The sequence below is a fragment of the Saimiri boliviensis genome, chromosome 17 (genome assembly GCF_048565385.1).
Source record: "Saimiri boliviensis isolate mSaiBol1 chromosome 17, mSaiBol1.pri, whole genome shotgun sequence".
Taxonomy (NCBI): Eukaryota; Metazoa; Chordata; class Mammalia; order Primates; family Cebidae; genus Saimiri; species Saimiri boliviensis.
This window is the reverse complement of record NC_133465.1, coordinates 11,858,315-11,883,608: the sequence shown is the minus strand read 5'-3', so window position 1 is coordinate 11,883,608 and position 25,294 is coordinate 11,858,315. Positions and strand designations below refer to the sequence as shown.

Below are 25,294 nucleotides of genomic sequence, written 5' to 3'. Positions count from 1 at the left end.
CTTACCCCCGACCTCCCTGCCATATACAACCATTATATGGGAAATAAGTCATAACTTCTTCTAAGATTTATTGAGTTACTCTATGCTAAGTGCTGTTTTGAGTGCTTTACACATAGTAACTTATTTCATCCTCACAAAAACCCTATGACTGAGTACGGTTCTAATCCCCTTTTACAGATGAATTGACTAAAGCATGAAAAGTTTAAGTATATGGTCTCTAGATAGTAAGTGGCCTGGCCCTGGAGCCAAAGCCCTTACCACTCTCTGGTGCTACCTCCTGCCCTTTGGGGGGAGATTTCCCCCAAGTGAGTTTTATGTTCACCAATCATAGACGGCACAGATAACCTGCATGTGTTGGCCAGCGCCCTGACAAATACAAAGACAGGAAGATTTAATCTTTTTCAGTGGGAGCAACAAGGGCCATCACATGAAAACTTACAGAATGGCAGCAAGTTTGCACATTTAAAATGGAAGATGCTGCTGTATCTGGGCTAGTCAGATTGTACACACTTGTTTGGTGAGCTGATTTGGAGTTGGAGCTGATTGTAATTTCTGTGGCGAAACAGAAGAGACAGTTATGCTTGGCTTAACATGGCCTGGAGGCAAAGCTAATTTTCACTGTTTTGAGTTTAACCTTTTTCATCAAATTCTGAGAACAAAATCAAAGAGACAAGCATAGTAGTAGAGAGAGGTAAGTTGCTCTCTTTATTGATCCTCATGGGGTCAGAGGAGATCTGCACAGCTGGGAAGCCAGTCCCTGAAGGTATTGCCAGAACTGTGGAATTTTTCTAGACTCCGCTGATTTTCCAGTAAAAGCACAGAGTACCCAATAGCTGATCCTAAGCTCAAGTTGAGCCAGTAAGTTAATAGGAAAACATGAGAATGTGGGGCCTCCTAGAGAGGGGAAGCTCACAGCTCCTCTCTAGATAGTCTCTCTTTCTCTTGTGCCCCATGGAAAATAGAAGGACCTCTGATCTTGGACACAGTCCCAGTCCTAGGGGGTTGGAACTTTTAAAGACATTCAACTTTGAGTAAACCACAAAAGACACTCTTCCTTCACATGTCCAGAGGAGAAGAGAGGGTAAGGATTGCTCTCTGGGGGAAGAGGGGCCAACCAACTCCATTTTGTTACTGGAAAGGGGCCCCAATCCAAGAACCCAAGAGAGGGTTCTTGGATTTCGTGCAGAAAAAAATTAAAGGCAAGTCCATACAGTAAAGCGAAAACAAGTTTATTAAGAAAATAAAGGAATAAGATAATGGCTACTTTATTGGCAGAGCAGCCCCAAGGACTGCTGGTTGTCTACTTTTATGGTTATTTCTTCATTATGTGCTCAAGAAGGGGTGGGTTATTCATGTCTTCCCTTTTTAGACCATATAGGGTAACTTCCTGACATTGTCATGGTATTTGAAAACTGTCATGGTGCTGGTGGGAGTGTAGCAGTGTGCATTACCAGAGGTCACTCTTGATGCCATCTTGGTTTTGGTGGGTTTTAGCCGGCTTTTTTACTACAACCTGTTTTACCAGCAAGGTCTCTATGACCTTTATCTTACGCTGACCTCCTGTGTCATCCTGCGACTTAGAATGCCTTAATTTCCTGATAATGTAGCCCAGAAGGTTTCAGCCTTGTCTTACCCAGCCCTTACTCAAGATGGAGTTGCTCTGATTCAAACGCCTCTGACAGTTTCACTTGGGCTGTCTGCACTGCACTCTCCCATCTTCTCTCCAGCCCCACTGTCCCCAACACAAATACTTGTCAAGCATGCTTGCTGGCCAGAATGGGATAAATGAGACTGGGCTGGAGCTATTCTTTTTCTAGAAGAAAGGCAGGCCTTTTTTTTCCCCTGCTCGTTTGGCCTTTCTTCCTTTGAGATCTTTCTTTCTCGCTGCTGGTTAGCATAAGCTCACCTGGGACCTGCCTTGAAATGGAGTTGCCTAGGTCTATTAAGGCCTGGGTGCTCTGATTAAATTTAGTTCACTCAAATTCTATATTGCCCTAGATATTCATAAATGCGTCTTTACTTTGTTCTCTTCTGGTTGCATATATTTCCCTCTAAGATTTTACAGTTAGAGGTGGCAGTTTGAGGAGAGATTTAGGTGTTTGGGATTTGCTATTTCATCTTTCCCTTTCTGCTATATTTGACATGATTTCAATTTACTGCTACAATGACTTTTTCTTGGTGACATAGCTTCCCAGGGGTCTCAGAGCTACACAGTGGAAACAAAGACTGGTCCAGCTCAGAATCTTCTAAAGCTTTACTGGTCTGTTAAAAAGGCATCCTGGAAGTTAGCAAAATGTCTCAAGGTCAGCTCAAAGCTCTGTCAAAGGCTCACATAGATTATGCTTTGCTCAGTATTGTATAATGACACTTTATGTAGCCAAGATTTTATACTGTGAAAACCTAAATCTCATGACCTACCAGGAAGCATGATTGCATCCATAATTTTCAATATCCAAAGAAGATGTTTATATCTAACAATTCTGGTCCATGATCTTGTGTGGGTTTTCGAAATGCCCTGATCATTCTCTTTGGGTCAAGGTATTACTCATTTATGGGTGCCAGACCTATTTTTCAGAATAATAGATGCTATGCATAGTATTCAGTATCAGTAGTTAAGAGCTGCTATAGATACGGGAAAATAAGGAATCCTAGGACTATTTGACTTGGAAGTCATGTACTTTTTAGTTGAATAGTCAAATCATGGCTTACAGAGCTATTGTATTTAGCCAGAACTCATTGGCCCAGAAAGGGTTTTCTTTTCAAATGTATTAACATCATTTAAAAATCAGTGTATTTTAATCCTTTAAAAATATAAAATGGAGGCTATTCTGATCTGGCGTTTCTGTATTATATTAATTGGCTGCAGGTGAGAAATACAGCTCTTTTTAGATGGGAGTTATGTTCTCTAATTTGAGATAGTACTCACCACCTTCTAAAGGCCTAACAAATGTAATAGTAGGCTAAGATTAGTGATAGCCTAGGAATTCTTTTTAAAGGCAGTAGTAATTGACTTATAAGGGATCCAGTAGGGGGTGAAGGGGATTGGACAGACTAGAGAGGGCATGGCATTCACCCAGCCCACCTAGCCCTGTTGCAACCCTAATCCACCAATTTCTCAATCACAGCTAGAATTACTTCATAAAAAAGGAAGAGCTGATTATCCAATGATAAAAGCACTGCCCTGAAAAATAAAGAAAAAGAGGGCAAAGATCAGCCCTTAAGGTGGATGCTCAGTAGAGTTGCTCCCAGTTCCACTGAGTTATCTTAATTTAAGCCAACCTTCATATGAATATTGTGGCTCCTTTATGGAGAAGGCACTGCTGGAGAATGGTCAGAACATTTGCTGCTCCATTTTCAGGAAGGTGTAGCATCTTTGTTCAAAATGGGCCCTCCAGCCTCACTTCTTTTGAATATTAAAACAATGAATTTTACTTTTTCCGTTGAAAAAGTAACTCATGCTTATTATGGAAAACTAGGAAATACATAAAAGTAAAAAATTTAAAAATTACCAAGATTCATAACATCGTTAGTAATTTGGGGTAGTTTTCTTCCAGTCATTGTGTTACCCATGTGTGTGCGCACACGCACACACACACACACACACGACATGCACGCTCAGATGCTCCTCAACTTTTTTTTTTTTGACAGAAAGAGAAAGTGAAAGGGGGAGAGAGAACAGGAGTCTTGCTCTATTGCCCAGTCTGGAATGCAATCTAAAAGTAGGTATTAAAAACCTCTTTTATGCCAATAATTGTGCTTAACAGTGGAGACAGGAAGGAATAAGGGAAGAAAATAACAAACAGCCAATGAATATTTCATTTAAGTCTGTGAAATGCTATGCAAATGCTGAAGAGTGATTTACTTCCAATTATGTGGTGACTTTCAAAATAGGTGTAATATGATACTGAGAAAAATTCATGTTCTGTGGACCTGGGGTGAAGAATTCTATAAATATTCACTGAGTTTACTTGTTCCAGGTCTGAGTTCAAATCATAGATGTCCCTGTTAATTTTCTATCTCATTGATCCATCAAATATTAACAATGTGGTGTCAAAGTCTCCCGCTATTATTGTGCGGGAGTCCAAGTCTCTTCATAAGTCATTAAGAACTTGTCTTACCTATCTGGGTGTTCCTATATTGGGTGCATATATATTTATGATCATTGACTCCTGTTGTTGCATTGATCCTTTTACCATTATGTAATGTCCTTCTTTGTTTCTTTTAGTCTTTGTTACTGTTAAAGTCTATTTTGTCAGAGATGAAAGTTACAACTCCTGTTTTCTTTTCCTTTTTTTTTTTCTTTGCTCTCCATTTGATTGATAAGTCTTCCACCAACCCTTTGTTTTGGGTCTTTGTGTGTCCTTGCTTATGAGATGGATCTGGATACAGCGAACCAATGGGTTTTGACTTTTTATTCAATTTGCCTGTCTGTGTCTTTGATTGGGGCATTTAATCCATTTAAATTAGGATTAATATGGATATTTGTGAGTTTAATATTGTCATTTAATGATAGCTGGCTATTTTGCCCATTAGTTGATATAAATTCTTCATTATGGAGATACTTTACCTTTTGGTAAGTTTTTGGAATGACCAATACTGGTTGTTCCTTTCTGTGTATAGTGCTTCTTTCAGAAGCTCTTGTAAAGCAGGCTTGGTGGTGATGAAATCTCTGAGTGCTTGCTTATTCACGAAAAATTTTATTTTTCCTTCATTTATGAAGCTTAATTTGGCTGGATATGAGATTCTGGATTGAAAATTCTTTTCTTTGAGGATATTGAATATATTGACCTCCACTCTCTTCTGGTTCGTAGGGTTTCAGCTGAGAGATCTGCTGTGAGTCTGATAGGCTTCCCTTTATGGGTAACCTGACCTTTCTCTCTAGCTGCCCTTAGAATTTTCTCCTTTATTTCAACCCTGGTGAATCTAGCGATTATGTGTCTTGGGGTTGCTCTACTTGAGGAATATCTTTGTGATGTTCTCTGTATTACCTGAAGTTGAGTATTTTCCTGCTTTACTAGGTGAGTAAAGTTTTCCTAAATAATATCCTGAAGAATATTTTCCAGCTTGGATTCATTCTCTTCATGACATTCAGGTATACCTACCAAATGTAAATTAGGTCATTTCATATAGTCCCATATTTCTTGGAGACTTTGCTCATTCTTTTTACTCTTTCTTCTCTAATCTTGTTTTCTTGTTTCGTTTCATTAAGTTGGCCTTCGACCTCTGATATCCTTTCTTCTGCTTGATCAATTCGACTGTTAAAACCTGTGCATACTTTGTGGCGTTCTCATATTGTATTCTTCAGTTCCATTAATTCACTTATATTCCTCTCTAGATTGTCTATTCTTGTTAGGATTTCGTCAAACCTTTTCTCAAGGTTCTTAGTTTCTTTACATTGGGCTAGAACAGGTTCTTTTAACTCACAGAAGTTTCTTATTATCCACCTTCTGAAGCCTAAATCTGTTAATGGAAAACACTCATTCTCCTTCAGGCCTTGTTCCCTCATTGATGAGGAACTGTGATCCCCTGTAGAGGGAGAGGCATTCTGATTTTGGGTATTCTCAGCCTTTTTACGCTGGTTTCTTCCCATCATTGTAAGTTTATCCACCTGTCGTCTTTGTAATTACCAACTTTCAAATTAGATCTCTGAGTGGATGTCCAACTTGTTGATTCCCAGTGCTGGAATCTGCGCCAGCCAAAACAGTGGCATTAAGATTCATGGTGCTTTTCTGCCTGGGAATCTCCGGTCTGGCTTCCTTCTTGAGTCCCTTTTTCAATCAGCTGAATAGGTGACTCTGCCTTCCCAGAGCTCCAAATGTCAACCAAAAGGGGACCCAGTCCCGTTTACTCTGCACCAAGAACCGCTGCTCTGGGGGTGCCGGCAAAACCGCCATGCCAGCCACAGGAGTCATGATGGCAACCCGTGGGGCTCCTCTGCTGGGAATCTCCTGGTCCGTGAGGAACAAAAATTAGTCTCAAAGTGTGACGTCCTGTTGTTCTCTGTGCTTTCACTGGGAGCTACAATCCTCAGCTGCTAGTAATCAGCCATGTTGGATCTCTCCCCAACTCCTCACCTTTTGATGGGTATTTGTCCTGATAAACTCATTATACATTGAGAATATGGAAAGTTAAAAATGCGTTGAATACACCTGGCCTACAGAGCATCAGCTTAGCCCAGCCTACCTTAAATGTGCTCAGAACACTTATATTAACCTATAGCTGGGCAAAATTACCTATCACAAAGCAGTATTTTCTAATAAAGTGTTGAGTGTCTTATGTGATTTATTGAAAACAGTATACTGTAGAGAATAGAATTGGTTGTTTTCCCTTGAACTATTGGTTGTTCTTGTGATGAGGGGCTGACTGGGAGCTTTGGCCCCCGGCCACTGCCCAGTTCAAGAGAGCGTTGTACCACAGATGGCTAGTTCGGGAAAAAGTCAAAATCCGAAGTACAGTTACTACTGAACATGTATTGCTTTCATACCGTTGTAAAGTCAAAAAGTCGGAAATCAAACCATCATAAGTGAGGGACTATCTCTACACACACATTTTATACATATATACATTTATTATAATTTATATATAAGAAGACTGTGATATTGGTAATATGACAAATACTGATTATTTTCTGAACATAGGCATAATATATGCTTAGAAATTTTAGAAAATATAAATAAATGTAAAGAAATCACTATAAGTCAAATAGAATCCACCACCTAATGCTAACATAATTTACTTATTGATATATTTACTTATTCTTTTATCGACACATTATACACACACACAATCCCGACTTTTAAGCATAGTATACGCCCGAATAATCAGTCCTAGAAGGAAGATAAATGGAAAGAGGGATTTGTGACAAATACAAGCAACTGCTAAGTAGTTTATTAGTCTACATTTTAAAAAAATCAATATTTCAGATCATTCAGTGTGTGTGTGTGTGTATGTGTATGTGTGTGTGTATATATATATATATATATATATATATATATATATATATTACCCAGGCTGGAGTGCAGTGGCATGATCTCGGCTCATTGCAACCTCCACCTCCCAGGTTCAAGCAATTCTCCTGCCTCAGCCTCTCGAGAAGCTGGGATTACAGGCATGTACCACCACCCTGGCTAATTTTTGTATTTCTAGTAGAGATGAAGTTTCATCATCTTGGCTGGGCTGATCTTGAACTTCTGATCTGAAATGATTCACCCGCCTTGGCCTCCCAAAGTGCTGTGATTACATGTGTGAGCCACCCATCATGCCTGGTCAGTATAATTTTTAAAAAACCAGGAAATGACTCAGAATCCTTAAATGACCACTATGTCGCTCTCTGCAACTGAAATTTGGAGGCCTAATTTGGATCAGGCCTAAAGCTCTGATTTGGTGGATCTCTCAGCATAATACCACTGTGCTCCCTACTGGTCTTCCTGACCTTCAACATGAACTTTATTAAATCCACGTTCTACAAGAGAGCTCTAGTCATCCTCTGAAGGGTAACTTTAATCTTGCTCCCATACATCCCATGGGCCCTCAATGGCTTCTCCTTGTCCTTAGGATGTGGGCGAACTCCTCAGCAATGGGACATCTAGTAGTTCTAATCTTGTAAGAGGTGGTATGAGGATTCAATGGGTTAATGCTCATAAAGTGCTTTGGTAGTGCTCAGTGCACAGTTAGCATTGAATGAATGTGAGCTGTCATTATTCCTCTCTTTCATCACCCTTATTCTTTCCCCATATAGTGTAGGACAAGACTGTGGTAGCCCTAGATTTGTATCTTTAAGGTCTAGTCCCTGAGAAGAAAGAAATTTTCTCTCTTTAAGATTCTATTTGGAGATTAAAGAAAAAGACTGAAGTTGGTTTGGCTTGAACCCCATGTGCCTGCACTGGTGACTAAAGTAGGATTGAAGTCTGTTATCAAGAGGTGTGGGGGACATAGGGTGGTGGCCAGGATGATTGATGTAAGGACAAAGATCCAGATGTCCATGAATCTTTTCTACTTTTTATCCTATCTTGTTTTCTTTTGAAGATTGTTCCTTATTTATAAAAGGCTTATCTTCTCTTCTTGGATGTCGTACAGTTCCTTAATCCTGCAGTTTTATGCCCCTCCTTCAAGTCTTTAGCACAGCGTTCCTTCTTCCTCTATCTGGGGGGTTTTGCATAGGTCCCATGCCAGGCATGTTTAGTTATATAACCACTAGGCCAAACAAGTAAACCCAAGTGTGTCACCAGTAAGAAATTTCATTCCTTTCTCCCGTTACCTACTTTTCTGGTTACTGTTAGAAAATAGAAAGTCATTTTGTAATTTCCCAGCCTAATAATTAGTAGTCAGTAGTCATAGACTACTGTAATGACTTCCAAATTACTGTAAAGCTGAAGCATTTTCTAGCCCTCAACTCAGCTTTACTTTGGGCTGTCCAGTGGCAGGGGGAAAAAATGGGGGGTTTCTCTCTATTTCGTTTGTTGGAGCTTCCCTTCCTTTTTCTGTGTTCACCAGGCTGCCTTTGGGGGCCACACAAGGTGTGATACTGCAAGAGAGTAACCGCAGAAGCAGACATCAGAATCTGGCTATCTTCTAGTAAGCACGACATTGAAGAACTTTGCAAAAAATGTAAAACAATTCCACTCTTTTTACTAATTTATTTTTGAAAAATGTAGTTATTTCCTATAATCATGTTATTTATGTTAGCACATTATATATTTATTGTTCATAATCTAAAATAATACATACATTTTAAATGTTCCATATTTTAATTTTGAGTATGGTAAGTGTATTTTGTTAAGTCTCACACAAGCTAAAGCTCTTTTTGGTCCTCAGTAACGTTTAAGTGTGTAAAGACATCCTGAGGCAAAAAGGTTTGAGACCACTCTTGAAAGACTTTGGGTCTTAGGACATAGTGTGCCTGTTTTACACTTTATGGCTATAACTCAAATGTGTAGATTTGTACTTGACTTCATTTCTCTGTAATGGTAGTCTTTTGCTGTTGTGAGCTCTGAGATCTGCAGTCTTTGGAGATAGCCTTTAAATCCCCAGCCAGGATACTTGCTTTCCAGTTACCACTTCGGAGCTTTGGAAGTCTGGAGTTGAGTGAAGGACCATCTCTCTGTCCTGATAGGCAATAGTCCCATCTCACTGCCATTTCCATCCTTCTTCCATCACTGTTGTGATGGCATGGAAGATTTATTAGGAATATACTCCCCAAAGATCTAGGCAAGAAGCCACACAGATGTGTATCCTACCCTCAGATTCTCCAATCTGTCTGGAGGATTCTGTTGTCCACTTTCCCCACTTCCTTTTTTCCTACCAGCCCATCCCATAGTGGGTGATCAGGGTCAGGACATCTCAGGGATTCACATATCTTGTTTTATTTTACCTTCTTTGATTCCACCTGAGGTTCTTTCCCCAGTGCAGGAGGATATTTCTCTTTGCCTTGTGTAGCAGGGCATGTTCTTCCACCACATTCTATATGCTATCTACTCTATGGCTTATTGTAAAAACTCAAGCTTTCCAAGCTTGGCTCATTGATACTGAAAGGTCAGCTTTCATTGTCCAAGAAAACACTTTCTCTTTCTTCTATCTGGCTCTTGCAATTGCATGACAGTTTTTGCACTGTGGACTTGGAAAAAAGTCTATTTTGAAAGTCAACGTTGAACAAAGACTTCTTCCTCTGGTGTCTGTCTACCTTTTCCCTGAGGGCAGAATAGATGGAGGGTGACTGTTGTTTGGAGTAGTGAGGAAAAGACCATGGCAAAAGGAAAGTGGGGATGGGTGGAAACCACCACAGTTTAAAATCATTACATGTTAAAGAGAGTATCTTGGTGCAATTCCACAGAATCTACTGTTAGCATTTCATGTCTGCTGTCCTCTCTGGAGCCTTGAGGTTGAAACTGAAGAGCAGATGATCTGTTCATGGAATATGTTCTCAACTTTTCATAGATGTCTTATCATAAAGAGGCTGCTCCGTTTACATGCTCCCATACCACTGGCTTCATATATAATAAGCCAGATGCAGAAAAGTTTCACCTGCCTTAAAAAGAACACTTTGATGGCTTTACTCTGGTGATAGGGAAGGGAACCTTTGTCTATATAAATTCCCAATCTTTTGCTCTAAACGCACCATAGTGACTGTGGTGGTCTTTGGTGCTGCTCACTGGATATTTTCCATTATCCTGTAACATGGTAGAATCACACTTCTTGGTTTCCCTGTGGTGGGGTAGAACTGTGTAGCTAGATTCATACAGGAAGATGTAAGCAGAAGTGGTATGTGCCACTCTGTGCTGCCATTTAATTGTCCTTGTGGGGCATCCCCCCCACCAACCGCCAGAGTGCTCTTTTTTCTCTGCCATGGTGATGGTAATATTGCTTATAGAGGCTGCTCCTCTATTTCTGTTCTCTTCAGTAAGGATGAGGAAGTACAACAGAGGTCCTTGCTAATCTACAACAGAGCGGGAGTGAAAAATAATCCTTTGGTGTCTTAAAGGTATTTGGGAGTTATTTATAGTTATTCTGCTATCACCATAGCAGAATCCACCCTATCCTGCCTTATTCAATGACTCTATCTCATAGACGACCAAGAGGATTAAGACCCTCCAGAAAACCCACCCTGGGCAGTCCTTTCTCTTCATCTCATGGTGGCTGCTGTCTTACCTTCCCAAGAAGCTTACTTGGAGCAGCCCTGCCCACTCCGTACTCCTCCTGTGCCTTGGCAAATGGATCTTGTTGTATATCCCCATACTTATCATTATTCTCATTTGTCTTTAAATTTTGACACTCTGGGCTGGGGAATCTTTAAAGATTCATCTTTATGATGCTGTCCAATAGTCACGTAATTTCTCTTCTATGAAACTTTTTGAGTTGATACATCCTGCCTCAGCTTTCTTCTCATTTCCCAAATGCTTAATCCTCTGTGCACTCATTTTTGTTCTAATCTTGTCACTGAAGCTGCTTGCCTAAAATTGTCAGGTTACACAGGCCAAGGCTACTCTGATCCCCAGAATTCCGTCTTTTTTTTTTTTTTTTTTTTTTTTTTTTGTCATCGGGTTATAACATTTCAAAACTGAAAAAAAAAAAAAAGGCAAAATGGTAGCTTCTCAAACATTAATGTGCATAGAGTTACTTTTGAATCTTGTTAAAATGCAAATTCCAGGGCTCCACCCCCAGAGATTCTGATTTGGAAAGTCTGGGGTGGGCACTGAGAATCCTCATTGCAATGAGCTCCCCAGGGGCACTGATGTTGCTGCTGTAGGGACTGTTCTTTAAGCAGCGCTGGATTAGATGACAGTTTTTAGTTTTCTCTGAGTCTAAAATGAAGACAATGTATGGAGCCCCCTGCCTTATGTAGCAGAGGAGATCCTCTCCATGATTGCTGTGATGATAAAAGAGTAAGAGTAGCTCTTTTAGATCCTGCAAGAAAGAAGTGTTAATGTGAACACACTTGGGAATAAGGGCAAAAGCCTTAGTATACTACCTTTGCCACACATCTCCAGAACTTGGACTTGTAATAGAGGCTGGAGGCAAAAAAACTTCTCCCTTCTTTGTGGAGAGAGCACTGGTCCTGAAACACACATATGACTTCTATTTCTAATGGCAAAACACTGTAAAATAGTAAACTTTTGAGAACTTTCTGTGGAAAAAAAATGTATTATTTGAAATTTCTTTGGAAGGCAGTTTGTAGATTTTGGGAAATCACAAAAAAAGTTAAGTAAAACAAAAGAGACAGTTTTCTGAGGACCTTGTTCTTCCTCTCGTTCAATATTTTTGCTCCCTTTATAGCCATTTGTTGATACAAGGGTAGACCATGCTGACAACAGGGAAGATACTACCTCGTAAGTGGTGGCTCCAGCTAAGGGTTTTCTCTTCTCCACATCCACTCTACCCTTCTGCCATGATCCACACCAGCTAAGCTCACCAATTCCTTGTCAAGTCTTGGCAAAGTCACCAAAGAAGAGACTAAAGAAGCTGAGACTCACTTTAAAGACTGCCTTGATCTGGACTACTCATTTCTTTTTAAATGAGAATATTGAGATTTAAAGAGGAGAAATAAGTTTTTCCAGATCACACAACGAAATTCTGGCAGAGCCAGTGTAAGAAACAAGGTCTGCTCACTTCCAGTCCAGTGCTCTTCAACTGCATCCTGTTTTCATGGGATGGGAAAGTTAGGATGGACAGGGATGAGGAAGACAGCAGGGTGGGTGCTTCACAAGCTCTTTCAGCTACCTAGAAGCCCAGGTACAATCTGAGTATTGTTTTGTGATAATTAAGTGATAAAATATCAGACACAGCAAGTATCTTGAGTCTATCTAATTCTCCGATGGTTACATATGAGAAAACCAACGTCCAGAGATGCCGTTGGCCAACATATACAACACGTAAGTAATTGATTCCCTTATTCTGGTACTTTTAATTCACCCCTTTTCCAGCCTCTGTTCCCAAATCCTTTCTGGTTTTTCTGTTCCTGACATTTGTAGCCCAGTGAATATTCTAGGTCTTCTTAGATCCCTGAAGGAAATCCTTCGTGCTACCCCCTAGAGGGTTGAGCTTCGTTCTCATGCCAAACCAGAGAGGAGAAAGAAGAAAATTAGTGTCCAAAGTGACACTGCAAGTGAAAAGCTGTCCAAAACTCATGGAATCTCAGCTTCCAATATGAGTTTTTTGTTGCCCTTGCCTTGTTAGTGATGGTGTATTAAAACCTCCTTTATTCAGACCTCACCGATTTGGAATTAGTGACAGTTGTGGTCAGGGTCTGAACTGAGGTTTACCTTTGAGGACCAAAGAGAAAAAGTTGAACAAATTGTTAAAGTGAAGAATATTTAAAGGGACATATTTAGTCTATTTAAGGAAATAGTCTTTTAAAGTATTTTAGAAGCACCATTAAAGCATATCGAGAGCTCTTTGACCCATACCTCTTGACTATTTTAATTTTAGTCATATATTATTCTTACCTATTCAATAAGGAAGATTTCCTGAGAATTTCTATTAGGGAACATGTTTTTGTCTAATTTAGTCACGATATGTATGTGTAAGCATTATAGTTAAATTATACTTCTCTAAAAAACATTCCCCAATTCAGAATTTGTTTTTTTTTGGGGGGGGATGGGGGATTCTTTCCAATAACGGATATAGATTAATGAAGGTTTCCTATACTTGTAGTGTGTGTGTGTGTGTGTGTGTGTGTGTGTGTGTGTACTTGCTGTGAGTCATCATAGGTTAGAGACGCTATAACAGATATAATTGCACTGCAGTAGTGATTGCTGTAATGAGTAAATACATTTCAGAGTATGTGTGGTTATGGGTTATAATGTACAGTAATAAACAGGTTTATAACTTTGTCCTTGGTAATGAATGCCAGTGACAGGAGAGAATGAGAGGATTTTTGGAAATAAGTCCAGTGCATCCAATGAAAAGGATTTTATTTACAAGGGAGTTGGGGAGTTGGTAAGAGAGTGTGACTGACTGTGGATTCTAGGAACTGTGGAGGTGCTGAAGTTGGATGTTTAGACAACTGTCCTGTTTGGCAATACTTTGTTTCCTGAACCTAAGGCTCTGGTGAAAATTCAGAAACATTAAACAGATAACTTTAACAACGAAAGTGAACCTGTGCCAAAGAAATAATATTAAAAACCTATCCAGAGAAAGAGAGTCTTGAACAAAACTCCAGATCTAAATCAATTTTCATGGCGCAATTTGATTTTCTGGGTTAAATGGCCTGGATACTTAAAACTGGCTTTACTCCAGTTACCCATGGTAACTACAAGAACAACTCAAAGATCAGCCTAAGACCTAATGTTTAAGAATATTTAAATAGTTCTGGCGTAGATGAAGAGGGATATGCAGCCAGGTCTTCTATTAGGTTGGTACAAAAGCAATTGAGGTTTTTGCCATTACTTTAAATGACAAAAAGTTTTAATTAAAAAATAAAGCTGTTTGAACTTTTAATGGCAAAAACCTCAATTACTTTTGCACCAACCTAATAATTCTGCTTTGAATTAGTATACCTTGTCCATCGACACTTGTCCTAAGCCTGTCTTCCCATATTTCTTACATTACCCATTGTAGAAGGCATTATTGTAGTTTAATTGGTGTATCATAGCAATTACCCATTGCAAATATAAACTTTTTGTGATTTTCAGTAAATCTATGCAGTTGTATAACCATCAGCACAATCCAGTTTTAAAACACTCTCTTCACCCTAAAAGCTCTCTAGCTCCTATTTGCAGAATGACCTTCTGCATTCCTTCTTGTTTTTTAATTACTTTTGGGTTTGACTCCCTAAAAGTCAGCACGTGGCTACTTAAGGAGACACACGTTATGTTGAAACGGCTTTATTTTTTAATCCATAAATATCTGTTACTGACAAAAGTGGAAAAAATCCTTAAGACTAAATCTTACTAAAGTGTGTCTGTTTACAGTACATGTAGAATGTGCTTTGACAGGTAAGTAGAACGATGAGATTTGTACAGAGATGCAGTTACTAGAGCACTGCTCACCATGAAACTTACGTATGAGTAATGAAGAAACTGCAAAGATACAGATAGAAAGGTACTTTTCATCAGTACTACCATATAATAAACATGGAATTCATAAATTGGGCTAATGCATAAAAATGTTCATTAATCCCCCCCTTAGGAAATTGTGTCCCCAAACTAAAAATATTACAGTAAGAATTGCTTTTTATTAGAGAATTTCAAGAATTCTTTACTACAAAATGTCTAGTTGAGTTATAGAACTAGAGGAATATTTGCCACTACGAAGCCAATGAATAAGTCCTCCCATGGCGTGGCATTCAGAGGTCACTGCAGGGTGGGCAGCAAAGTTGAGCAGGGTCTTCTCCTCCCTCAGGAGGGAGGGCAGTAAGGAAACACACAGCCACAGCATTATTTCTCTGACTGATGGAAGGTTAATGTGTTTGCTGATTTACAAGATGGCTTGATGATAACAACGTGGACTCTTCATTCTTGCTTCACAAGCCTTCACCGGGAGGACGGTAGTGTCATGAGGAAGGGCTAGAAAGGTACCAGGGTGGGGTGAGTGCCCCTTCCTAGCAGCCCAGGTGGTGATGCCTCCTCCTCCAGTTGGGATGGAGCCTCAGTATCTAGACTTGGTCTTCAGGACGCACGTTCCAGAGTGGGAGATTGTGACATTCATTGCCACACAGAGGCTGTGCACATGTTCCCCTGCAGCTTGAATTTCCCAGCTGCCCCCAAGTACAAACTTCACGCCCTTGTGTGCAAACCTCCAGACCTTTCTCTCCGGCCAGCTCCCTCTTTGAAATTGGAACCGCCTCCCTCCAGCTATAAGGACCATATTCAAAATAGAAGCTCCAAACTCAGAATTCCCCAGAATTCCATAGCCACTTAGGATGGTTTAGGTGTCTCTCTACAGGAGGGCTTCTATGGCACACAGTTAGTGAGCTACTGAATGCGTAGGCCCTTAAACTTCAGGTACGAGGGCATCCTTGGGTGTCCGAGCCCATTAGGCCCACCCCAGGCTCTAGTGAGGAGTGTGGTGGCTATCTAGGACATCACTGTGGGGCAGGCATTGTGGGATGTTTGCAGCTCAGTGGAGATGGGGAGGAACAGGGAGAGCAGGTGCTGGCAGGGAATGAAAACCCTACAATGTAAGAGCTGAATGAAACTTCACAGCTCATCTAGTCAAAGCCCCTCATTTTGCAGATGGGGAAACTGAGGCACTGAGCAGGGAACATGACTCCCCCTTGGAGACAAAGCCAGGGCTGGAAGCTGTGTCTCCAGAGCCTCAGCCCCGTGCCTTTTTTCTCCTAGAGTATGCTGCCTTCCAAAAGCAAATATACGGCCCAGGAAGACAGGTCTTTCATATTGAATCTGCCATTAAAATGCTGCATTTATAAAAAATAACATTTGAACCCTAAAAAACACTTCATTAAAACACAATGCGCTTTCTTGAAAATACTCCAGAGTGAAATTTCCCAGATTCAGAGAGGATGACAGGAATGTATATGGGAGGTAACATGCCAGCTCTTCTCAGGGCAGGCGCCTTTTGGGGTCTGAGTGATTGGCAGCCCTTTCATTTTGCCTTGGGTCAAGGGCACAGTGGCCTGTGTGAGGAGTATGAGGGTGGAGGCTGGTGACAGACAAGGTATCTCTGAAGAAAATGGATTGAGTTTGATGGCAGGGATGTTGGCATGGATGTTTCTCCATGCTTGGAGACTCAGGAGGCCCTCAAGTCTTTGTGGACAAAAGAGGATAGGTGACATACACAAGCAAGTGTGTTGGAAAAGAGGCTGAGAGCCCTCAAGGATATGAGTCTTTGGCCAGATCAGGAGCTTCTGGGCTAACATCAGGCTGGGTTGGGAGCTTCAGGGGACTTGCCTGTGGCAGGAACCAAACTGACCATCACAGGCCATGACCTCTTGAACCCAGAGCTCCATTCCCTTCCCTCCCAGAGCTCAGAGGTGGAAAGCCCTTGGCTCCATGCACTGGTGTATCATGTTACAGGGGCAGGAGGTGAAGGATACACCAGCGAGGCAAACAGAAGACCCGAAGAATGTCTTATTCTTCCATTGGTTTCATTGAGAGCTCTGATTTTCAGAGCTGGTGATGATAGCAAGTTGAGGGAAAAGAAATCAGGAATGGAGGAAGGCAGACGGAAGAAGAGGGAGATGAGAGGAAGGAAAGAGTGACCTGGCATGGGAGTCTGAAGTTAAGACAGGAGTTTCTGGGAGTGAGAGTCAAAAGAGGGGAGGAGAAATTTGAAATGGGGGCAAGGTTGGAACTTTCTAATAGGCAGAACCATGGCCCTAGACACTCCCAAGACACTGGGGACCTCTGAGGGCAAAAGCCCAGTTAGGAGGTTAAGGAATTCTTGGCAAAGCCTTTTTGACTCAGGAAGGCATGGAGCCAGGAGTCTGGAGAAAGACAGGAAAGGGGCAGGTGCAAGAGGGATTGTGAGAGCTTCGATGCCATCAACAGCCAAGGAGACCAGACAGAATTTTCAGGGCAGGAGAGAACCTGTGCAGATTCTAGTCCATTCCTGTTAGGGCAATTGAGATGTGTAAGAATGAATAAAATAAGGAAAGGGAAATCTTGGGCTTTAGGCTTCCTTTGTGAGAGGGAGGGATGCTTTTACTATAGGGGCAGATTGTACTTCTGTGTATGGTAGAGGCCACCAGCCTGGTGGGGCTGGAAATCATGGCATCTAGGTTCCAGCCCCAGAAGCCTTTCATCTGCCACTTGAACTTGCCTAGTGATGTGGCTTTGCCTGTTCCATGAAGATGGATGGGACAACTGAATAAATGGGATACCTCTGTGTCCCAGCTATGACATAGTTTTCTGGATTTCGAAATGTGGGACTGAATTAGAGAAGTTTGTAAACCTATCTCTATTTCTTTTTGCTTCCCTCCTTCCCTCCCTTCCTCCTCCTCCTTCTCTTCCTCCCCCTCCTCCTCCTCCTATTCCTCTTCCTCCTCCTCCTTCTCTCCCTCCCTCCATTCCTTGCTTCTATACCCAAAGGTGAAGCAGAAGAAATCCTTGAAAAGAAGTAAGCATTGCAATAGAATTTTCCAATCCAACTGACATCAGAGGCTGGGATGAGACATGGTAAGGCTGGGATGAGAAATGTCTTAGAATCAACCCATCAAGCAACCCCTGAGACAGACAGACACCCTGTCAGAGACAGGGCTTGGGGAGGACCCCTGGGGAAAGTGTCCCCTGGGGGCTGGAGAACTTGGTGCTGAGAAGCTTTGACATGGGAGATGGCATCAGCTTTCTCGTTTGGTGTGTACCTGTGTGTAGACACCTGGTAAGGGCATTCTCAGCCCCTCAGGTCCTTTTCCCCTCACCACCAGCATCCTGCCTTAAAGGGATGGCCAGAGATTAGAGGATTCAAAGGTGCTGGGCTCAGGGGCCCAGCTGGGAAGACACCTGCTCTATTCAGACTCATGTCTTCCTTTCCAACCCTCTTAGCCTCACCTTCCGGAACAAACTCTTATAAACCCGCAGGGACCAGCCCTTAAGAAGGTTTATGTGTCTGTGGACAGGAAGGCAGAGAGAGAGCAGCTCCCGGATTGCCTCCCTAGTGTGGGGGCTGAGGGTGGCTTTCACAACCCCCAGCCTCTGTCCCCCTAAGGTTCATGCGATGGCTTCCCTTTCGTGTTGGAAGGCACACCCTGGGGAGGGGAGAAGGAGACGAGAGCTTTGGAACTCTTGAAATCGATGAAAGGACACAGTTCATTGTGTTCTCTGTGGTTTGTGGACTTGGTTTGGTTAAAAATCCCCAGGGCTGACACTGAGCAATTCTCCTTCTACACTTGCCTTTTTAAAGGGCCACAAGTACAGAACTGAGGGCAAGTAAAACCCCATTTATAAGGGCACTGCTGTTGGATCTGACTGTTCGTAGTTATCATACCTTCACCCAGTAGTCTGGAGCTGATTCCCCCAGCCCCAACCCAGGGGGTGTCCTGGCCCTGAGAATGAGGGAACTCCTTCCCCTCACCAGGCTCTCTGGTCTTGGGGGAGGGGACGCTGCTTGATTCACAGTCAGCTCCCCAGGAGGCCGTCACACCAAGCCCATCCCCAGGCTGGAAGCGGAGGAGGCTGAGGTGGGAGGACAGTGGCAGCCCCCTAACAGAACGGAGGACCCTGGTCTTACTAGGTGCCTCAGTGCCAGCAGAAAGGGACGATACAGTGGGGACCTGCCCAGGTAGCCCCTAGGCCAGTCGCCTGGGGGACCATTGTTTGCTTTTGCTAGTAGGTCTTTGTCCCTTTGATCCAGAGGAGGCACGGGTCTGAAGAAGGAACAGCCAGGAGGAATGAGGTTGCAGGGGGGAAGTGCAGTGGGGGAAGGGGAGACAGGAAGTAGGAGTGAGCTCTGAACTGAGTTGGTAGGCAGAGCTGGGGAAGGAAGGAGGGGTGGGCAGGGTGCAGGACTACCACCTCCTGTCCTTCTTGTCTGGGGGCCGAACAGCCGCTCTCTAGAAGCCTCTGCCTGGGTCCTGCTGAAGGGGCATGGGGGAGACAAGTGGAGCCCTGCAGGATGCGAATGTCGAGCCCCTGAGACCCTGCACATCACAGTGGCCCTCCCCACCCCAGCTTTCTGGCCACCACAGGTGCCTCCTGGGAGCAGAGCAGGGGTGGAGAAGTTGGCCTGAGTGGCAGTCATGGTCAGGTCTAGAGTGTGGTCAGGAGGGAGTGTGGAGATGATCGGGTGTCTGGGAGGGCCAGCACCCCACCGCTACTCCCCTCTGGGAAGGCTACAGCCAAAACCCCAGAGAACTCAAGGGTGAAAATCCTCAGGGCCAGGAAAGAGCACAGCCCCCTAAAAGGACAGGCCCAGGGTCCATATGGGTGGGCAGTCAGCTGGAAGGGGGCAGGGTTCCCACCAAAATGGAGGCAGCTGAAGGAAGGGAACCCCTCGAGGTCCTGGTGTTGAGGGGAGGGGTGCAGGGCCAGGGTGAGACCCTCTGGGGACAGCAAAGGAAGGGCCACTCAATGGGGACCAGAGAGTTCCAGCAGGCAAGAAAAGAATCAATATTGTGCTTATGGACACAGCAGCTCCCTGGCTCTGAGAGCGAGCAGGCAGTTTTTAGGCACTAGAAGATTTCTGTGATGCGGTTCTAGGTAAAATGAATGAGACCGACTAGCCTATTCGGTCAGCCCACTGATTGCACCCGCTGGCCCCTCCAAACCCAGGCAGCTTCAGACCAGGGTCAGGCAAGGGTCTCTGCCGACAGAGCCTGTAGCTGAGTCCCCAGGAGGGGGAAAAGGAGGTGCAAGACGGAAAGGGAGTTTGTGAAGGTGGTAGAGGGTGAGAATGGGGCCCGGCCGCCTCCTCACTCCCCGTTGATTCTTCTGGAGGAGCAAGAGTGATTGCTCTTGGTCCTGGGTCTAAGCGTATTGAACCAGGCCATCGGGGCTGTGTCCCCGGGGGATGGCTTTCTGGGCACAGGTGGCCCACCCCCACTTCCTACAGAAGGGACGAGGGAGGGGAGAGTGACAAGGCTAGAAGCTCTGCTCCCAGCCCCTCCTGGCCCCTGCTCTGCTCTACCGTGCCCAGCAGCCCCGGCCCTGCCCCGCCAGTCACACGGTCACTTCGGTCTTGCTGGCTGTGTAGCAGGTGTGGTGGCCCGGGATGTAGTGCAGCTGCTCCACCGTGTTGTGTCTGCGCGAGGCAAAGGCGTGGCGCTTGGCTGCCGTCTGGCTCTGGCCCAGGGTGGCGTACGAGTTATTGGAGGCACTGGGATGGGAGTGCATCTTGCTCATGCGGTAGCGGTCCAGCACGGGTGTGGACACAAAGACGTCCGTATGCGAGATGGCCCTGGACAGCGACTGCTCAGGAAAGGCTGTCCGCTCCGGGGACAGCAGCGGGTCCTGGGAGTGCAGGCGCTCTGTGGAGAGCAGCTGCTCGTCGGACAGGATGCGGTCGTAGGGCATGCTGAACTCATCTGGCAGGCCCCGATCAGGGGACAGGACCCTGTCCTGGGACATGGCTCGGATCGGCCTGCGGGGTCGTTCCCGTGGCAACGGCTTCTGCTGGGACATCTGGATGACATTGAGTGGGAGGGTGCCGCGGGCAGCCAGGTCAGGCAGGTGCCGCCGCCTCATGTAATACTCATCAGCCTCCTTGTCGGCTGCAGGAGAGAGACAGAGTGAGAGAAGGCAAGTGGGGTGACCCTGCAGCCAGGACTCAGATAGAACCCTGCACCCCTCCTGCTCTATCACAGACCTGTCCATCTTCAGGGATAATATAGTCAAACTCCGTTAGCTGTGGATTAGGACCTGGAGGCCTAGACAGGTGAAGGGTGTATTTTCCCACTGAATGTGCAAACCGTTCCCTGAGGGCTTGTTAAATGCAGATTTTAATTCAGTGGGTCTGGTGTGGGCCCAAGAGCTTGCGTCTCTAACCAGCTCCTAGGCAATGCTAAAAGCCTGTGGTGCATGGACCATCTTGAGTAGGGATCTATTAAGGGACTTCCTCAGAATCCCCAGGAGTTTAAGGAGTTGATGGCAAGCCCAACTCCTTAAACTCCCTCTGGTCCTGGGCTGTATCTACACACCGTGGTCCTGAAACAGAATGGCTATTTGTCTTACTAAAACATTCAAATAGCAGCTCCTGCAGCTTCCTGATGAGGTCCAGAGCCAGCGGCCTGCTAGAATAAAGATGCTCAGACTAGGAAACACTTATGAAAATGTTTAACTGGTTGTTGGAATTCACTCAGCGTGGCTGGCAAAATAGTAGGGAAATATTAGGGAAAGTTATAAGATGATAAAGGCCAAAAGGTTTTAATGGAATGGGCTGGAGGCAGCCAGTTCTTACCTTAGTGTATTAAGTCATAGGGTGAAGATTTAGAGACAAGAAAAGCTTCTTCAGTTAAGTCTGTTTACTTCACATTCTTTTGTCTCTGTTTACTCATGTAAACTTTGTGCTGGATGACCTTCTCAGGAGGAGGTTGAAGAAGAATTACTTCTTAACCGTGTCTACTCTAGGCCTCAGAACCAAGACTTTTTGTCATTTGTAAAACTACTCTTGTAACTATGTTAATTATCCACAAGCCACAAGTGTGTTGACTTAGAACCTCTGTTATTAAATCTATACTAAATAAACATGAGGAAGACAAGGAGTCATTATCGATTAGCTGCTGTCGCCTTCTGAAAGCAGCTGATGACCATCTTTAGCTTACTCAGATTCACTGTATTCTAGTGTGTGCGAGTGCATTTTATTCATTGGTCGTTAAGTCAGAGTCTGCAAGAGAGACCTCCATAAGTAGTAATCAGCGTCTCAACTGGTAACTTAGGAGCAGAGTAACACCTTCCCTGTAGTAACAGTCAAGGCATAGAAAACCAATACATTGGCCTGCAGTCTCTACGCAGCCACATAATCAGCCTACACACACTCCACCTGTGCCCATAACACAAACTGGCTGGAGTAATCCTATAAGTGTGCCTCATTTAGATGCTTCACCTTTCTCTCTATCCAGCAGGCCCTTCTAAGCTCACAGTGCTCTCCACACCCTTGAATTTGCCCAGAACTTGCATGCTACACACAAACCTACTTGAACTTACAGGCCACACACAAATCTGCCTTGCCCCAAATTTCAGAAATGAGGCCTTCTAGATCTCACATGGCCTTCTAGATCTCTGCAAAAGTGTGGGAATTCTGCCTGCTCCTCAGTTGGTGCAGAGGGATCGCTGATGGGTATCCTTCCTCCTGAGCCAAATTTCATCACCTCAAGACATCCACCAGGTTCCTCAGGTTATCATACAGTCCCGTCTCTAGCTACAGAGACTCAATGTTTCACCATGGATATGGCCGATGTGGACCTGGGCTGTACTTCCATTGGGGTAGGTTATCCTGAAGCTTTCAGGCAAATGCTCAACCTTTGAGGCTCCAACTGCAGTTGGGTGGTCATCAAAAGAGACTCATGGGAAAGTGGAAGGAGAAGGTCCAAGGTGAGAAAGCCAGGGAGGAAGAGCTTTCCCTTAGTGAACTTTCTTGACATTTTTGTATCTTCAACCCATCAATGCCCAGAGTCTCTCCAGACTCAAGATGCAGAGCTGGCATCACTGGACAAACAACTGGACTGGAGAAATGGGGTTTATGCGTGGGAGGTGAAGGATCTCAGGTCCTCAAGGTAGTGTTGGCTGGGTTGGAGAGACAGCTAGTTTGTGGGTCTCTGGGAGGGATCTCAGAGAAAGCTGTGGCCATTGCTAGCCTCTATCCAATATAGGGCATACAGCAAAGCAGGCCCATGGTTTTAAGAAGGCAAGTGGGTGCAGGACTGGGGGAAGGCTTTCTCTTGCAGTTAAACTGGTGCATGAGTTGGAGGGCTGTTTCATATGGGGAGGTGAATCTAAGGATTCCATGGCCTTCTTTCTATGTACGGGAAGAATGGACTCAGTCCATAAAGAACAAAAGCAAAGGGCTTGTCTACTCTCTTCTTTCATCCTGCAACTCCTTTATTCTTGGTATTCGACAGCTTTCCTGTGGGGTATGGAGCAAGAGAGTGTGACATAGGAAGATATCTTGGAGCCCCAGAGACAGACCCCAACTTGGGGGAAATTCAACTTACTTAGCCTCTTCAGAGATGAGTACTTGCTGGGGTTGGTCTTTACTGCAGACTCGTAGGATGGGGGCAGGTGGGCCAAGTTCTGGAAAGAGCGGGAGAAGGAGAGGTCATAGGGCTCGGTGGCTGATGTCAGGATGTTGTTCATCCGTGGCTTCTCTGCAAGAAAAGGGAGGGATGTTGTGTGTTAATAAAGACCACGTCTGTGGCAGGCAAAGGGGACAGGTCCAGGTTCTATTCCCCTGCTTTCTGCCTCACCCCTGATTCGAGTCCCCATCCTGCTTTCCTAGACCTCTGTGCTAGGACACAGGCGATACTGTTGGCTCAGTTTCCCTCATACTCAGTTCCAGTTGTCAGTAAGCCTAGGGGAAGATGCTGTTTTAGCCGCCACCAAGACAGTTTACCATTCTGTGAATGGGAGACTCGACTCTTGGGTCTGAGGAGCAAATTCTCTCTCCCAGTACATAACTGGTTATCTGCTGAAACTGTAAGCCTGGTGGAGCTGAGGGGCATCATAAAATCCTTTACTTCTGTGTCAAAGTGCTGTCCTTTTCCTAATAGCTTTAGGCAAACTTACCTCTCAGGCTCAGAAAAATCTGAGTTGAAGGAGATGGAGTGACTTATGCTATTTAAGTACCCACAGAAGAACTGGGTATGGGACCCAGCTCCACTGAGACCCATCCCATGCTCCCTCCATGGCATCCTTCCACATCTCATGTAGCTCCTTTTTCCTTGCCAAAGTCTGCACCTGAAAAGCCACAGTGAGCCACAGATCTATTTTATCTTACTTATTTATTCCTTTCTCTGAAGCCCCCTTAGCCATCTCTAAGCTGCTGGAGGAAAGAATCTAGACAAAGATACATAGCACTTCATCCCCATTTTCTCCTTCCTTTACCCGAGATACAGCATTGAGATACAAGAATCTGAAGAGATGGAAAGGAGTGTTGTTCAATTCCAGACCTGGGGAAAGGAATGGAAGGAAAAGTGGAAGAAAAGGTGAAAGGGAGATGAGAGGATGGCTGATGGGAGCACAGTGCAGTGTGCGCTGGGTTCAGGGCCAGAGGAGTGACACAGGAGAGGAGAGGGAGCATGTAGGGCTGGTGAGGGAGGCGGGGAGGATGAGGGGACAGAAAGAGCTGGAGATCCTGGGGAAGAAGACGAGCATGCCTCAGTGCTTCATGCACTTGAGGAGGAGAAGCCACAACAAGCAGTCAGTGAGTGGTTGCCGTGGGAAATGGTGGTACCATTCCTGGAAGTGAGGCAGTTGGGAGGCTATAGTGAGGCTGCATCATTCCTGCATCCTCTTTGGTTTGGGACACCTCAAGGCCAAAGAAGTTCCGAGAGGGGGCAGGCTCTAACTTTGGACAGATGTGCAGGAGGACTGCCATACCTCTTGGCAAAGAGAGTGCTGCACCATGGAAAGCAGGAATTCTGTGGATGGTGGGAGAGGTGGGAGAGAGAGAAGCTCTCCTAGGCATTGTCCAAGGGCAACCCCAAGCACAGGGGACTCCTGGCTTCTCTAGCCCTTCCTGCCTGCATTGTCACCCCAACACTGGGGACTGAGCCAGGGAAGCTCAGCCAGTGAGCTGGCTTTCATGCCAGTTCCGTACATATGTGAGGGGGTGGGGAGTGCTCTACGTCCCCATCAGAACATGCTGTACAGAATGAGCCTCCCTGCCATGCATCAGGACAGGTGCCAGGAAATGGAGTGAGCAGGAACTTGGGGAGGCTGCTCCTTGGAGGGGGTAATAGCCACTCATCTCTCAGCACTCATCTCTTCACTTTGGCCATGCTGGAGAGAAAGAAACCTCCTTACCCTGTGGGCGTTATTCGCTCAATAAGGCATCACTCAGCTCACTCACTTGCAAATGCAATCTCTCTGGATGTTCTTGTGCTACCACTGTGTTCCAGCACATACCCCTGAGCCAAGGCCAACCCTCTCCCTTGCCTTCTGCCTTCATGGGATCACCGTTGCACACTCTACCTCCTATGGAAATGCCTCCTTTACTCTTCTCTATAAAATTCTCCCCTCACTCAAGACTTTTTGCTATGCCAATGTCACATCTTTTTTAGCCCACAATAATATCTGTTATTCAAGCCTATAATGCTCATTTAGTCAGTTCCACCCAGTTTAGTGTCTAACTGATCTCTAATAATTTGACTTGAGTTGGGATCGTGGATCTCCAAATATTGCAGTCTCCTTGACATCAGGGTCTTGCTTTCCAATTTCTTTTTTTTTTTTTTTTATTCCTTCACAGTGCT

General features: G+C 44.4%; 1 protein-coding gene across 3 annotated transcripts in view; it reads right to left on the bottom strand.

Annotated features, from left to right (window-relative positions):
- Positions 1 to 14,302: 14,302 nt before the first annotated feature.
- SHISA6 (shisa family member 6) overlaps positions 14,303 to 25,294 on the bottom strand; it is a 335,080-nt gene continuing 324,088 nt past the window's right edge. For all 3 annotated transcript variants that reach the window (XM_010339860.3, XM_039476346.2, XM_010339861.3), the window contains 2 exons: positions 23,039 to 23,191; positions 14,303 to 20,599 (listed from right to left, as the gene is read on the bottom strand). In XM_010339860.3, the coding sequence (XP_010338162.3) occupies positions 20,049 to 20,599; positions 23,039 to 23,191 (704 nt within the window). In that variant the 3' untranslated portion in view covers positions 14,303 to 20,048. The remainder of the gene's footprint in view (positions 20,600 to 23,038; positions 23,192 to 25,294) is intronic.